Source organism: Myotis nattereri (genome assembly GCF_964212035.1).
Source record: "Myotis nattereri genome assembly, chromosome: 20".
In the NCBI taxonomy this organism is placed as follows: Eukaryota; Metazoa; Chordata; class Mammalia; order Chiroptera; family Vespertilionidae; genus Myotis; species Myotis nattereri.
The window spans coordinates 468254-483016 of NC_138096.1; the positions used below are offsets into that span (position 1 = coordinate 468254).

The window sequence follows — 14763 nt, forward strand, 5'->3', positions numbered from 1 at the left end:
GACCGGGAATCGAACCGTGACCTCCTGGTTCACAGGTGGACGCTCACCCCCTGAGCCACGCGGGCCCGACAGTGGGTCCCGCTCTTACTCTGTGTCTCCCTAGACCTCACTATCCCGCCAGGAGGGGCCGGCGGAGCACCAGGGTCTGGGCCCTCCTGCCTCTGGTGAGGTGGACACAGCTCCCGGCCTCCCCGGCCCCCGAAGGCATTTCATCCTCCGCTGCCTGGCACCGGGCTGACAGGGAAGGAGCAGGAGGGGAGCCTGCTCCCCGGGGGCCCCGCCCCCAAGGCTTCTGCCCAACCTGTCGGGCAGGTGTGTCTGGCTGGGAGCCAGTGGGGCCCGGCCGCCAACTCACTTACGGGAAGGAAGGATGTAAACAGAGGGCACAGGGCAGGCGGAGGACAAAGGTGGCCGGGCCTTGTGGGCACCTCGCTCAGCCCGAGTCTGCTCCCCTCTCAGCCCAGCGGCCGGGGGCCGGGGACCGGGGGCCGGGGACCTGTCCCCAGGGCACAGCATGCCTTGCCTCGAGCTGCCCCATGGCCCCCGAGGACTCCCCCTTTGCCTCTCCTGGGCTGCCCGGCCCCTCGGCCCCCTGCTCCCGCCAGATCGCTGCCCCTGGGGAGGCCCCGTGGCTCAGCCGATGACCAGGACACAGCCACAGGGCACCAGGTGCTGAGGCCCTGGTCAGAGTGTGGCAGGCGGCTGCCCGGAGGTGGGGGGCACTTTAGGGCTGGTTTTCCGTGGCGAGGAGGAGGGGAAGGAGGACAGAAGGCCCGGGATGTCGGGGGGCCTCAGCCACGATCCCCTGGGAGTCTCCCCGCCTCTCGGGGTCAGTGCACTGAAGATGCCTCTGAGGACTAGGCCCCGGGTGACGCAGGGAGCCCATGCGCTCAGCAACGAGGCATCGGCTACCCCCACGCCCCATGCCAGCTCCTCAGGGAGCAGAGACCCTGCCTGCCCACGCGGGCCTCCCGGTCGCGGGACAAGGGGCATGAAAAGAAATGCATCGAGCCCGGCCGGTGTGGCTCAGTGGTTGAGCGTCGACCTATGAACCAGGAGGTCACGGTTTGATTCCCGGTCAGGGCACAGGCCCGGGGTGTGAGCTCCAATCCCCAGTGTGGGGCGTGCAGGAGGCGGCCGGTCCATGGTTCTCTCCCATCACTGATGTCTCTCTCTCTCTCTCTCTCTCTCTCTCTCTCTCTCTCTCTCTCTCTCCCCCTCTTCCTCTCTGACATCAATAAAAATATATTTAAAAGGAAAAGAATAAAGCGCAGTCTAGGGGTCCGCAGATGACGCAGGGGCACCAGGTGACTCACGATGGGCGACCCTGCGTCTGGGAGAGACAAGCCCAGAACCGAGGGCCCCAGGAGAGGGGAGCCCTGTCCTGCAGCGGCAGGAGGAGGACAGCGCCTGGGGGGTGGGCGGGGCCGAGCGTAAGCTCCTCCCCCCAGACCCAGCAGGTGTCCTTCCCGGGCTCCTGGGAGACTTTGGACTCTCCGGCCGCCATCCCCTCGGTGAACGCTGGTGGGCAGGGGGGGCTCAGCGGCTGGCAACACCTCCAGAGAGGAGGCCCTGGCCCCTGGCCAAGCCGCCTGGTGCCATTTTCTCCTGCTTGTCCGGCGGGGCGGGCCCCAGAAAAGGCATCCAGAGCTGTCCACCCGCTGCTGACCCACATAGTCCGGGAGGCGATGACCGACTGAGCCAGATCTCTGGGAGCTGAGTCAGTCGGGGAGACCATACTCAGGGCAGGATCCGAGCACGGAGGGGACCCCTTATTATTATTTTTAAAAATGTTTGTGTTGCTTTCAGAGCAGGAGAGAGAGACATCAATGATGAGAGAGAACCGCTGATTGGCTGCCTCCTGCATATGCTCAACCACTGAGTCACACAACCCCTTTTTTAAAAAATCCTCATCCGAGGATATGCCCATTGACCTGTGAGTAGCGACCCCTTTGGGGGACGAACGACCCTTTCACAGGGGTCGCCTAAGACCATCGGAAAACACATAGATAATTACATATTGTTTTTGGGATTCATCACTGTGCTTTAATTATGTTCAATTTGTAACCATGAAAATACATCCTGCGTATCAGATATTGACATGACGATTCATAACAGTAGCCACATTACAGTGATGGAGTAGCCACGAAAATAATGTTATGGTTGGGGGTCCCCACAACATGAGGAGCCGTATTAAAGGGTCGCGGCATTAGGAAGGTTGAGAACCACTGCCTTAGAGAGAGGGGAAAGGAGAGGGAGGGAGGGAGAGGGGGAGGGAGAGCGAGAAAAACAACATGGATGCGAGAGAGAATGTGGATGGATCCACACCCTGGGTATGTGCCCTTGACTGGAATCGAACCCGGGACCCTTCTAATCCACAGGCCAGTGCTCTATCCACTGAGCCAAACCAGCTAGGACAGTCCCCCTGCTTTTTAAGGCTTTTCTTGGGAAAGGGTCCCCCGGTGCACACCTGGGCCGAGGGCTTGGGCCGGCCTCACCCGCTCCAGACATGGACACCCCCTCCCCACACTGTGATGTTGGAAAGTCAGTACCTGCCGGAGCCGTCATCCGCTCACATTTCAAACAATTCCCCTTCGGAGAGTCTAGTTCTTCGAACCCAGCCCTGGCCAGACACCAGGGGAAGGGACCAGGCCGGTGAGGTCAGGGCGCTACATCCCAGCATGCCTTGCAAGCACCGGGGAGGATGAGGGTGGACAAAGGATGCGGGACTTTCCCTGGGTCCCGGAGGCCGGCAGGTGTGGAGCCGGGCAGGTGAGGCTGAGTCACGAGGGGCCCTGGGCGTGGCTTCTTGGATCGGCTCCAGAGTTGACACGAAGGTTCCAGTAACGGGTGCTGAGCTGGCTCATCCCTGCACGTAGCAGAGGGCAGGGGGAGGGGGAGGGGAGGGGAGGGGAGGGGAGGGGTGGGAAGAGAAGAGGAGAAGGGAGGGGGGGGAGGGGGGTGCATAAGATGAGGAGGTGATACTCCTAACAGATGATTTTTTAAAAATATATCTTTACTGATTTCAGAGAGGAAGGGAGAGGGAGAGAGAGAGAAACATCCATGATGAGAGAGAAACATCGATCGGCCGCCTCCTGCGCGCCCCGCACTGGGGATCGAGCCCACAACCCGGGCCTGTGCCCCGACCGGAATGGAACCGAGACCTCCTGGTTCACAGGCTGACGCTCAACCCCTGAGCCGCGCCGGCCGGGCCTAAGAGCTGGGCTTGTGAGGATCTCAGAAATGCGAAACCCACTCTCGTCCCCCACAGGCTCGAGGCGTCCCCAAGAACCAGACCTAATGGACCCAGCACCCCAGGCCCGTCCATCCATCCGTCCGTCTGTCCGTGGGCACTTCTCCAATGCAGGGGGCTGGTGGTCGGCGCCTCTCAGAGCAGAGTCGGGGGTGGGCTGAGGGAGGAGGGTTTCCAGCTCTGAAAGCCTGAGCTGCTCCCCAACCTCCCTAAGGCCTCAGCCTCCCGTGGCCCCAGGGGTCGTCCTGCCTTGCAGACCTTCTGGGGGCTCATCTCATTGCAGCCCTGCATGGGGCAGGGAGCGGGGGGCATGAGGCAGGGAGCCGGGGGGCACAGGGCAGGAAGCCAGGGGGCACAGGGCAGGGAGCCGGGGGCACGGGGCAGGGAGCGGGGGGCACGGGGCAGGGAGCGGACACACAGCGCACACTCACAGGGAGATAATAAACGAGAGCCTGACTCGCCTGGCACACTGCTTGCCGTCTAGTAGGTGCTTAGTGAGGGGGCTGGCTGCCCAGCCGGGTAGCTTACGGCCGAGCGTCGAACTAGGAACCAAGAATCGGACGGTTCAATTCCCGGTCAGGGCACAAGACCGGGTCGGGCTGTGGGCTCGATCCCCTGTGGGGGGCATGCAGGAGGCAGCTGATCGAGGATGTTTCTCTCTAGCCCTCTCCCTTCCTCTCTCTCTAAAATATATTTTAAGAAAATAAATAAGGGGCGGGGGCTGCTGTGTGACTTTGAGCAAGTCCCCTTCCTTCTCTGAGCCTCTGTTTGCTCATCTGTAAAATGGGCCCGTGGACCTGGATCTGGGAGTCCGAGCTGCCGATCCTGGTTAGATGTTAAGGGACTAGTTTAGGGTCTGTCCTTCCTGCAGAGAGACTGGTTAAGGGAAGAAATACAGGAAGTGCTGCTGCATGGCGAGTAGGTTCTGCCAGGCCGAGCGGTACCCCGATGGGACCAGGCTGCTGGCCAGCGGGGGCCTCCGGTAAGTGGTAAGGGCGGTGGCCCCTCGCAGGACGCCCAGGGGAAGGGGTTGGCCGCGGTCCAGACATACGAGATCCCCCACATCCTCTGATTTCTTAAGAGAAGCCACAGACCCGAGTTATTCTCTGGGTCAGCTCCTGATTTTAAAACCCTGGCAACTCACTCCTCAGGGGCCTCAGTGCCTGGGGGGCCAGGCCAGGCTTGGGGGGAGGGTCAGCTGGGTTCCACGGAGAAGCTGAGCAGGTTACTAAAGGGCCGGGCCAGCAAGCCTGGGGGGCTGTGTGTGTGTGACTGATGTGTGAGAGTTTGCACGCGTGTACACACATATGCGTGTGACTGTCTGACGGTGAATGTGGCTGGTGTGTGCACATGTAACTGTAATGTGTGAGTGCATGCATGTGCGACTATGCATGTGCATGCGTGAGTGTGAGCACAGGGGAGGTGGCGGGCGCACAGGGAGCCACCGGCTGTTTAACAAATATTTGTCGGGCACCTGCTCTGAGGAGCGGAGATGATTGAGCCCGTCCTCGTCCTCGCCCAGGGCAGGGGCGCTGTCCACGGGGGAGGGAGAAGGGCGTACACACGCCACCGGAACGGAGGGCAGATCGAAACAAACACTCCAAACACAGCCACAGGCCCACCTGGCCCAGGAGAGCAGGAAAGGCCAGTTTCCCCTGAGTTGGGTGGAGGGCTGGGGAGAATCCGGGAATATTCCGGGGCCCCAGGGCGGGCACACCCAACGGCGGGAGGGGTGACCTCCCTGTGACCTGCCTGGCAGCACCAGATCTCCCAGGAGCAGATAAGAGCTGACCAGCTGCTCCGGGCAGGACCGAAACAGGCGGCCACACCCAGGGAGAGGCTGCCAGGGGTGAGGGGCCGGCTCTGGGTGCGAGTCGTGGGGAGCCTGCAGGGGCTCCTGAGCTGGGGACAGACGGGAGTGAGGGTGCTGCCACCCAGCCGAGGTGCCCAGGGTGGGCACCCAGCTGCTCTGCAGGGTCTTGGGGACAAGAGGGGCAGAGCAACGCTGGGCAGAGGCATCTGAAGAAACATGTCTCGCCCCGGCCAGTGTGGCTCAGTGGATAGCACGCTGGCCTGCAGCCTGAAGGGTCCCGGGTTCTATTCAGGTCGAGGGCATGTACCTGGGTTGCAGGCTCCCCCCCCCCCCCCCCCGGCCTGGGCCCCGACGCCTGGGCCCTGGTCGGGGCGTGTGCAGGAGGCAACCCATCGATGTGTTTCTCTCACATCGATGTCTCTCTCTGTCTCTCCCTCTCTCCCACGCTCCCCAAAAACCAGTGGAAAAATATCCTCGGGCGAGGATTGTAAAGAAGAAACATGTCCCTCTGGGGGAGCTGGGGACCCTCCCCAGGTGCCCTCCCGGGGCCACCGTGGGGGCGCTGCACCTGGCTCCCCCCTGCAGGCAGGATCCCGGGCTCTGGCCCCCTCTTCACGGGCCGGCGACCTTGGGCCGCCCGTCTCCTCCGAGGGCTGTGGCGATAAACGGCGAGGAAAGCACCTCGTAAACCGAACCAGGACGAAGGTCGCGTGGAGCTGGGCGGGGCCTCCCTCCGGCCGGGACATGGCGCTGGGCCCGCTTCCCGCGCACCGTCTGCCCGAGAGCAGAGGCTGGAGGCGGGCGGGCGGGCAGGCGGGCGGCTGTGCCCTGCGTCCCCAGGCACATCCTCCTGTCGGGGCAACCAGGGGGATCCCGAGGTCACGTGGGTGCAGAAATGAGTTCGGTGCCAGCACCTGGGACTTTGCACGAGAGGAGGTGCCGTTAGGGTACGTTGCTGAGGAGTCCCCCCCACTCCCCGCCCCCCACCTGTGGCCTGGCCAGCCCAGGAGCCAGGTGTGTCTAAGCCAGTGGTCGGCAAACGCATTAGTCAACAGAGCCAAATACCAACAGGACAACGATTGAAATTTCTTTCGAGAGCCAAGTTTTTTAAAACTGAAACTATACAGGTAGGTACATTGTTATTCACTTAATTAAATTAGGGTCCTCCTAAGGCTTAGGAAGAGCCACACTCAAGGGGCCAGAGAGCCGCCTGTGGCTCGCGAGCCGCCGTTTGCCGACCACGGGTCTGGGTAACGCCTCTGGAGTCAGTTGGACACGTCAGAGGCACCACACGCCTCTGGTGGCTGCAGGAGGTTCTGGGGTGCCCCACACCCCCCCTTCTGTCCAGCCCCCCGCCCCCCCGCTTCCCCACTGTCCTGCCTATTTCCATAGAGCAAGCCCCCCCCCACTCACACACACACACACACACACACACACACTCCAACACACACACACCCTCCCATGCACTCACACACCTTCCCCTGAGCCCTGCCTGCCTCCCCCACATCCCGCCGGCGAATCCTCCGCTATTTCCCAGATGAAGCAACAGCCTCACAGACTCCGAAAGGGGCCGAGGACGGGCTCCCAGGGATCTCCTCCTCCAACTACAGGGACTTTCCCGGAGGAAGAAGCTACGTGCAGGGGACGGACCGCGCGCAGCCCGGAGGCGAGCACGAGGTCGGAGGGCCGAGCCCCGCGGCCGTCCCCTGGGGCGCAGCATGGCCAGGGCCCTGGCGCTCTGAGCCTCACCGTCCGCATCTGTGAAATGGGCCTGGCGCCTGGAACACCCGAAGATTCCGAACGGCCGTCCCTCCCGTCCCTTCTCAAGTCTCGTCTCCACGAGATCGTCGCCGAGTCCACGTCCGATGACAAGCCGGAGGCCCCGCGGACACGCCACGCGCAGCCAGTGGGGCTGGAACGCAGACGCCTCCTCCACAAGGCCCGGCACACACACCTCGGCTCCTACAGCTTCGGCTGAACCCCACCTCCCAGCAGCCCGACGGGGCCCAGCTCCGCCTGCAGAGCTCACGTCCCTACAGCCTCTTCCACCTGAACAGGTCCCCTTCCCTTTCCTCCCGGCCCCCAGCCGGCTCTGGGACACCCCCCCCCCGCCCCCCCGCCTGCCTCTGCCTCCCGCTCTGGCCTGCAGGCCCCGTTCCCTCCTCCCCCCATGACCTTAACGTCTGCCCGTGTCCTGATCCACATGTCCGTGCACAGGGAGCTGAGACAGCGGTTACAAAAAGCCCAGAGGGCACTTTATTGGGGGTCTCTGTGCCCCGCTCAGGCGCCAGGAGATGACCATCCTGAGCGTCCGCGCCCCCCGCCCCCCCGCCCGCCTCCCGCTGGCCCAGCCCGGGGCCGACAGCGGGGGGACGTCTTAGAAAAAATAGATCTGTATGTACACCTGGCGCATCTGCAGCACATAAATTAGGGAGTGCTCTGACCCCCGCCCGCGGAGCCCACGCACTGGGAGGGAGGCGGGCCGAGTCCAGGGAGTGCAGGCCCGTTTCCTGGCCCACGGCGCCCTGGGCCTCCCCGCCTCCCGGCCTCCGTCCAGGCGCCCGGCAGGAGGCAGGCGGTGTCTGCAGCCTGGTCCGGGTCGGGCGTCAGGAGGCCCCGTAGAAGCCACTCGTGCAACATGGTCACCGGACAAGTCACTTCAAAAACCCAGAGTCTGTAATTCCACGAGGCGAGGAGACCCCGAGCCTCATCTTCCTCCGGAGAACAGCAGTCCTCCCCATCGATCCATCGACCCATCGACCCATCGGTCCATCGATCGGGGCCACGGCCTCAAGTCCACGCATCTCACTCGGGTCCACCCGGCCCCTCAGTTCCGACTCCCGGCCGCCTCCTCCTCCTTCCAGCCGCTGGAGTTCTTGCCGAACTTGTAGACGAGCCGCCGGCCGTCCACGCGCTCCAGGATCTCCCGTTTGTAGTAGTACCTGGGCGGACGCGGGGGGGCGGGGGGAGGGGTCAGAGGGGCCCGGGCAGGGCACGCCCCCAGAACCCAGCCCCCTCTGGCTTCCAGCCCCACCAACCTGAGCTTAGAATTGCATCCCTGGACCGTCCAGCCTGTTTCTTTAAATCTACGGCTGTGCCTGGGGCTTGTCCTGAACCCACACACTTCAGGCCCAGAGACAAGCAACCCGGTTGCCTCCACAGGGCACCGGTGGGGGGGGGGGGGGCGTGTGGATAAATGACCAGTGAGGCCCGGCTGGGTGGCTCAGTGGTTGAGCCTCGAGCCACGAACCAGGAGGTCAGGGTTCGATTCCCGGTCAGGGCACAGGCCCGGGTTGTGGGCTCCATCCCCAGTGGGGGGCGTGCAGGAGGCAGCCGGTCCGTGATTCTCTCTAAGCATTGACATTTCTATCTCTCCCTCTCCCTTCCTCTCTGAGATCAATAAAAATATATTTTAAAAAAATAACCAACAACATCGAGTGCCTTTCCTGGGACACGCGTGTTGGAAGCCGCACAGCGATGTTGGGGGACATCCCCGGGCCCCTACACGCTTCCTCCGGCCTCATCTACCCCTCAAGGTCGGCGGAAGGCTGTGGCCCCGCCCCATGGGACACGGGACTCAGGCTCCGGCCCCGGCCCCGGCCCCGGCGGCTGCGCTGGGAGCCGCGGCCGCCCTCACCTCATGGCCCGGCTCAGCTTCTCGTAGGTCATGCTGCTGTTCTTCTTCTTCTGGCCCCAGAGCTGGGCCACGGCCTCCGAGCGCAGGAACTTGAAGACGCCCTCCTGCCGGTTCTCCCACCTCATCAGGCCCTCGTTCAGCTCCGGGTGGAGGAGGAGGTCCCGGATGAACTCCCACAGGTGGGTGCCTCTGGGGGCTGCGGGGCCCAGGGGTCCGTCAGCGGCAGCCGGGGGACCCCGCCCCGCCGGCCGGACCCGCAACCCGCACGGCCCCCACCCCCACCCAGCGTCGGGAGCCCAGGAGGGCCGGCTCCCGGCACCGACACGTGTCCCACCCACAGCTGGTGACCGTCGGCCACGAAGGGGCCCCCAGAGCTGGTCCCGCTCCAGGGGGGGGCCAGGAGACAACTTCGTGGGAACAATGACCCCCTGAGACGGGAATAACCCAGCCGGCCCCGTGCAGGGAGTCCAGGAGCACCTGGTGCAGAGGCCCTGGAAGAGGCCGGGCCTGCCTCCGCCAGCCTTGGTTTCCCCTCCGCTCCAGGACACAAGGCCGCACCCCATCCTGCGCCCCGTCCTGCGCCCTGTCCTGCACCCTATCCTGGACCCCGTCCTGTGCCCCATCCTGCGCCCTATCCTGCACCCTATCCTGGACCCCGTCCTGTGCCCCATCCTGCGCCCTGTCCTGCACCCTATCCTGGACCCCGTCCTGTGCCCCATCCTGCGCCCTGTCCTGCACCCTATCCTGGACCCCGTCCTGTGCCCCATCCTGCGCCCCGTCCCGCACCCCGTCCTGCCCCCCGTCCCGCGCCCCGTCCCGCACCCCGTCCCGCGCCCCGTCCCGCCCCGGGCTCAGCCCCCTCACCGTGCTTGCTCTTCCGGCCCTCCACGCCGTCCCGGGCCTCGCGGCTCAGCTTCCGGGGCCGACCCCGCTTCCGCTTCCCGTGCTTGGGGTCCCCCTTCTTGGAGTCGGGGAAGTCGGCTGTGGGCAGGAGGGAGTCGGGTGGGAGGTCAGGTGGGGGGTCGGGAGTGAGGGGGCCGGGGGTGGGCAGCCCCCTGTGGGCAGCCTCCACTCACCCCTGGAGAAGAGCTGGCTGTCCCTGGGGTCCAGGTCCACGTCGCTTGCCCCCGAGTCGGAGGAGTGGGAGCACCCGGAGGCACCCGTCCCTGGGGAGGAGGAGGAGGGGGTCCGAGTGAGTCCCTCACCTCACTCTGCGGACACGGACAGGCTGCCCGGCCACCCGACCCGGCCCCTGGCAGAGCTGGGCACCGAGGGCGGGGACACGGGGGTGGGGGCGGGGGGGGGGAGGCTGCAGCCAGGGGAGCCTCACCTGCGGTGGAGCCGGTGGAGCCATCCGAGCTGCCGGGGGACGGGGTCCCCGCGCCATAGCTGCCCGGGTGGTAGGGGCTGGGCTGCAGGCCGTCCTCCGGCATCTCCGGGCCAAAGGGGCTGCCCTGGTCTGCGAGGAGGCGAGAGTTCAGACCAGGCCCGGGGCAATGGGCGGGGCAGACGGGGCCGCCCAGACGGGTGACCAGTGACCTGCTGACCGTTCCAGCCGGGAGACAGGTGTGTGTGGGGAAAGGCAGAGAGGTGGGGGGGGTGCTCACCAAAGGGGCCGGGGTCCCCCAGCGTGTCCTGGAACGAGGTGCTGTCCTGCTCCAGGAGGTCGATGATCCAGCTGAGCTCGTCCGGGAAGCTGGACGCTGAGGGGGAGGCGGGTCAGAGCCCGGCGGCCCCCTCCCCTCCCCTCCTCCTGCCCCCTCCCTCTCCCCGGGGGCTCCACTGGGGCCCCCATGGCCCCGGGCCCTCCGTCCTTCCCAGTCACGTGGACCCCAGACCTCATCCAGGACCCAGGACTCAGGGATCTCCCCCCCCCCCCCGGCCCCCCGGCCCAGCCTCCCTGAAGGCAAGCAGCCCCCAGCCCCGCCCGACACCCACAGTCCCGTGGACCCGGACTCGGGGATCCCCCCGCCCCCCGGCCCAGCCTCCCTGACCGCGAGCAGCCCCCCAGCCCCACACTCACTGAGGCTCCACAGCTGGGCGTAGAGCTGGTCCCCCAGGGGCCCGAAGACGGCCCGCAGCTCCTCCGGCGGGCAGCTGCAGAGCGCGGCCCCGTCCATGTCGCAGCGCGAGAAGTCGATGGTGCTGGCGTCAAACTTGTTCTTCTCCACCTGGTAGCTGATCCAGTCGAGCACCTGGGCCTTCGACCAGAACTGGGGCTGCTCCCGCGACCAGCTGGCCTTTTCTGGGGGGCGGGGGGCGGAGGGGCACCGTGAGCAAGGGTCAGCCGCCACCGCGGACCCCCCCCTCCATGAACAGGACGGGGTTCGCGCCCTCGCCCGGGGAGCCTCCACCTCCAGCGAGTCCCCTACCACCCTGTGGCCCCCTCCCCGAACAGGACGGGGTTCGCACCCTCCACCACCACCCAGGCACCTCCACCTCCAGCGAGTCCCCCCACCACCACCATGCGGCCCCCCCTCCACGAACAGGACGGGGTTCGCGCCCTTGCCCGGGATCCGCCACCTCCAGCGAGTCCCTGGTGGGAGGCGCTCCTCCTGCCTGACCCCCAAGCCACCTGACCTCAGAGGGACCCCCTCCACGGTCGCACCCCTCCCTGGGGACCCACCTGGGCCCTCGGGCGGCATCTGGGGGCTGCTCAGGGACAGCACGAGGTCGTCGGCCCCGAAGGCGGCAGCGGCGGCCGGGGGGACCGGGTTCAGGGCGGGGTCCTCCGGGCTGTACATGGCGCTGAAGTAGTTGCTGAAAACGTTGCTGATCTCACAGGCTGCGGCCATGGGGCTCCTGGGGGAGAAGGGGCAGGTGAAGGGCGGGGCCGTCCCTCGTCCTGCAGCCACTGGGGTCCCGGGAAGCCTGAGGGGGGAAGCCATGGAGGCCCCCATTGCCCAGGACACCCCGTCTTTACATCGGGCTCCATGATCTAAGAAGGTGCTGGGGGCCCCCGGCCCCCGGCTGGGCTCCCGCCTCGGTCGCCTGGACCCTTGAGTGAGGCTGACAAAGTCGTAGCCACCCTGTCCCCTCGGCTCTCGGACCCTCAGGACACCCCGCTCCCCCGACACCCCGCACACCTGCTGGGGACCCCAGAGCCAGAACCCACCACTTCCTGGCCCAGGCTGGAAGGTGGGGGCCTACCTACCACAGGGGCGGTGCGGGCGGGCGCGGCAGGATGGCGGGCCGGCGGGCGCGATGGCGGGACCGGGACCGCGGGCGCCCGCAGCGCAGGAGGCAAAAGCTGAGCAGGTAGTGCGTCCGCCGCGCCCGCCCGCCGCCTAAATAGGCCTGGGAGCCCCGCCCCGCCGGCCTGGCGAGCGGGGCCACCTGAGCTGGCGGCTCATTGGACGGAGGGGATTTCCTGGCCTTTCCACTGGGCTCCCGGCCCCAAGTGATTTGCATATTTTGTGCCACTTGGCCCGGGTCCGACCCGGGATGCTGGGAAGTCAGGCCCAGCTGGTTTAATGATTGTCAGACGGTTGTCCCGCACCCTCTGGGGTTGGGCACCAGGCACCGGCCAGGGCGGGTGGGGCGGGAGGGTCGCCGAGGGGGGTAGCTCTATGCTTCCCACCAGCCTCCCTCAGGCTCCGAGATTCCTCCAGGGGGTGGGTCGGGGGGCAGGGGCTGGAGGGGCTGGCGAGGGGGCAGGGCCCTGGGGACTCGAACCCCTGGGGGACAAGGGTCCCAAAGGCAGCCCCAGCGTCTGGAGATCTGGGGGGGGCCACGTGGGGAGAGAGGACCCTGAGGTTCCGGCGCCCAGGGTTCAGGCTGGAAGGCGCTCCAGGTAACGTTCGCGGGACGGGCGCTGCCTAGCTCCCTGCGGCGTAGCTCCCGGCGAGACCCCAGCGTCCGTCCCAGCCCAGCCCCCAGGGCCTGTCTGCTGACACCCATTTTCTCTGCTGGCCGGGACCCCGTCCAGGTATCGGGGCGGCAGCAGCCACGCCTGGACAGGGCCAGCTGCGTGTAGCCCGTCCCCAGCCTCCGCCCGGGGCAGCCGACGGTGCAGGAGCCCACGGGCTATGTTCAGTCGGCCACCGGTCGACCGGCTCTTCGAGGCTCACCTGCCGCTCGCCGGCACCTCTGCTGCCCCCTCCTGGCCACAGCCCGGACACCGGTGCCCGTCATTCCAGCCGGAAAAGGGGAGGTTTTGTGTTTACCTCAACGTAGTCCCTGTTCACCGTCCCTTATCCCCACTTTGTGTTTTTTTTTTTTTTAATGTATTTTTACTGATTTCAGAGCGGGGGGCGGGGGGGGAGAGGGAGAGGGAGAGAAACATCCATGGTGAGAGAGAATCATGGACCGGCTGCCTCCTGCACGCCCCACACTGGGGATCGAGCCCGCAACCCAGGCCTGTGCCCTGACCGGGAGTCGAACCCTGACCTCCTGGTTCACGGCTCAACCACGGAGCCACACCGGCCGGGTTCTTATCGCCACTTTGTAGACGAGACATTGCAGCTCAGAGCCCAGGCCACGGGGAGCTGGTTAGGTGGTGGGGCTGAGAGTTAAGGCCATTGAAGGGGCTCCTGCCAGGCACACGTCTCCCAGCTCCAGACCCCCCCCCCCCGCCCCCTGCAGCTCTGTGACTTCCTCGTGCCTGTGGTTCTCTCTAGGGACTCAGCCCCAGACACAGGGCCCTGCCCTGGCTGTTTTGCTCAGTGGTTAGTGTCAGTCCATCGACCCAGAATCACAGGTTCGATTCCCGGTCAAGGGCATGGACACCAGTCGCAGGCTCGAGCCCCGGCCCCCATAGGGGTGGGTTTGTGAGGCAACCAATGGACATGTCTCTCTCCTGTCGATGTTTCTCTCTCTCTCTCTCTCCCTCCCACCACTCCCTCTAAAAAAATTAATGGAAAACATATCCTCGGGTGAGGATTTAAAAACACACACACCACACAGGGCCCTGTCCTACAGACCCGGCCCGCTGAGACCCTGGGGGTCGGGGGGAGCGGGGAGAGGTGGGACGGAGCAGGAGGCGTGTTTTCTGGTTTCTCCCCGACTGTGCGATTCTGCACCTCAGTTTCCCCATCTCTAAAAGCAAGGTTCAGTCCGGCCGGCGGGGCTCAGGGGCTGAGCGACGACCTCTGAACCAGGAGGTCACGGTTCGATTCCCGGTCAGGGCACAGGCCGGGGTTGCAGGCTCCATCCCCAGTGGGGGGCGTGCAGGAGGCAGCTGGTCCATGATTCTCTCTCCTCATTGATGTTCCCATCTCTCTCTCCCTTCCTCTCTGAAATCAATAAAAATATATATATTTTTAAAATAAGAATAAAAGCAAGGTGGTTCGGCCTTAACCCCCGAGGCCTCTTCCAGCATCTGGCTCTCGATGCAGCGGTGACGCGGGCCGGCTATCACCCTCTCCAGCTCCTCCGTCACTGCCCAGCCCAGGTGGCCCGGGGCCGAGTGCCGCTGGGGGTTGAAGGGTGCAGCGCTTACTCAAAGGGGAGGTGCCCCGCCCCCGGCTGCCTCTCGAACTCCACAGCCCAGGGAACTGGCTTCCCACCCACCTTGTGTTTGAAGCTGCCGGTGGCCAGGGCAGGGGGTTCAGTTCCGGACCCCCCCCCGGGGCCAGGCCTGGATTTCCCCAGCGCCTGGGGGGGGCCTCCCCCACGGAGCAGAGCCCCAGGCGGGCTCACCCTCCGTCACCCAGGAATGTGGCAGAACCAGCTCCCGGCCCAGGACTGTGCCCTGGGCCTCACGGGAGGACACCTAGGGACAGGCTCCGGGGAGACCAGCTCCCAGGCCTTCAAGGGGCTGCAAGGAGAAATGGGACCCCTCGCCTCCAAGAACTTGTTTATTTTTTAAATATATTTTTGTTGATGTCAGAGAGGGAGAGAGAGAGGAACATCCATGATGAGAGGGCATCAGACCGGCTGCCTCCTGCACGCCCCACACTGGGGATCGAGCCCACAACCTGGGCCTGGGCCCCGACCGGGAATTGAGCCGTGACCTCCTGGTTTGTAGGTCGATGCCCAACCCCTGAGCCACGCAGGCCGGGCCCAGTATTTATGCCTTTGAGACAGCGATGCTGTGAAGATCGTGGAAAGGCTCAGGAC

The 14763-nt window shown here is 65.4% G+C and overlaps 1 protein-coding gene across 1 annotated transcript; it reads right to left on the bottom strand.

The window, feature by feature from the left end:
- Positions 1 to 7295: 7295 nt before the first annotated feature.
- Positions 7296 to 11957, bottom strand: ELF3 (E74 like ETS transcription factor 3). The gene is made up of 9 exons (XM_081114562.1): positions 11858 to 11957; positions 11330 to 11505; positions 10727 to 10948; positions 10311 to 10406; positions 10034 to 10162; positions 9780 to 9869; positions 9568 to 9684; positions 8704 to 8899; positions 7296 to 8008 (listed from the first exon to the last, which is right to left on the bottom strand). Exons 2-9 carry the CDS (start codon positions 11496 to 11498, stop codon positions 7894 to 7896), a joined length of 1134 nt encoding a protein of 377 aa, XP_080970688.1. The 5' UTR covers positions 11499 to 11505; positions 11858 to 11957; the 3' UTR covers positions 7296 to 7893.
- Between the last annotated feature and the right edge of the window lie 2806 nt (positions 11958 to 14763).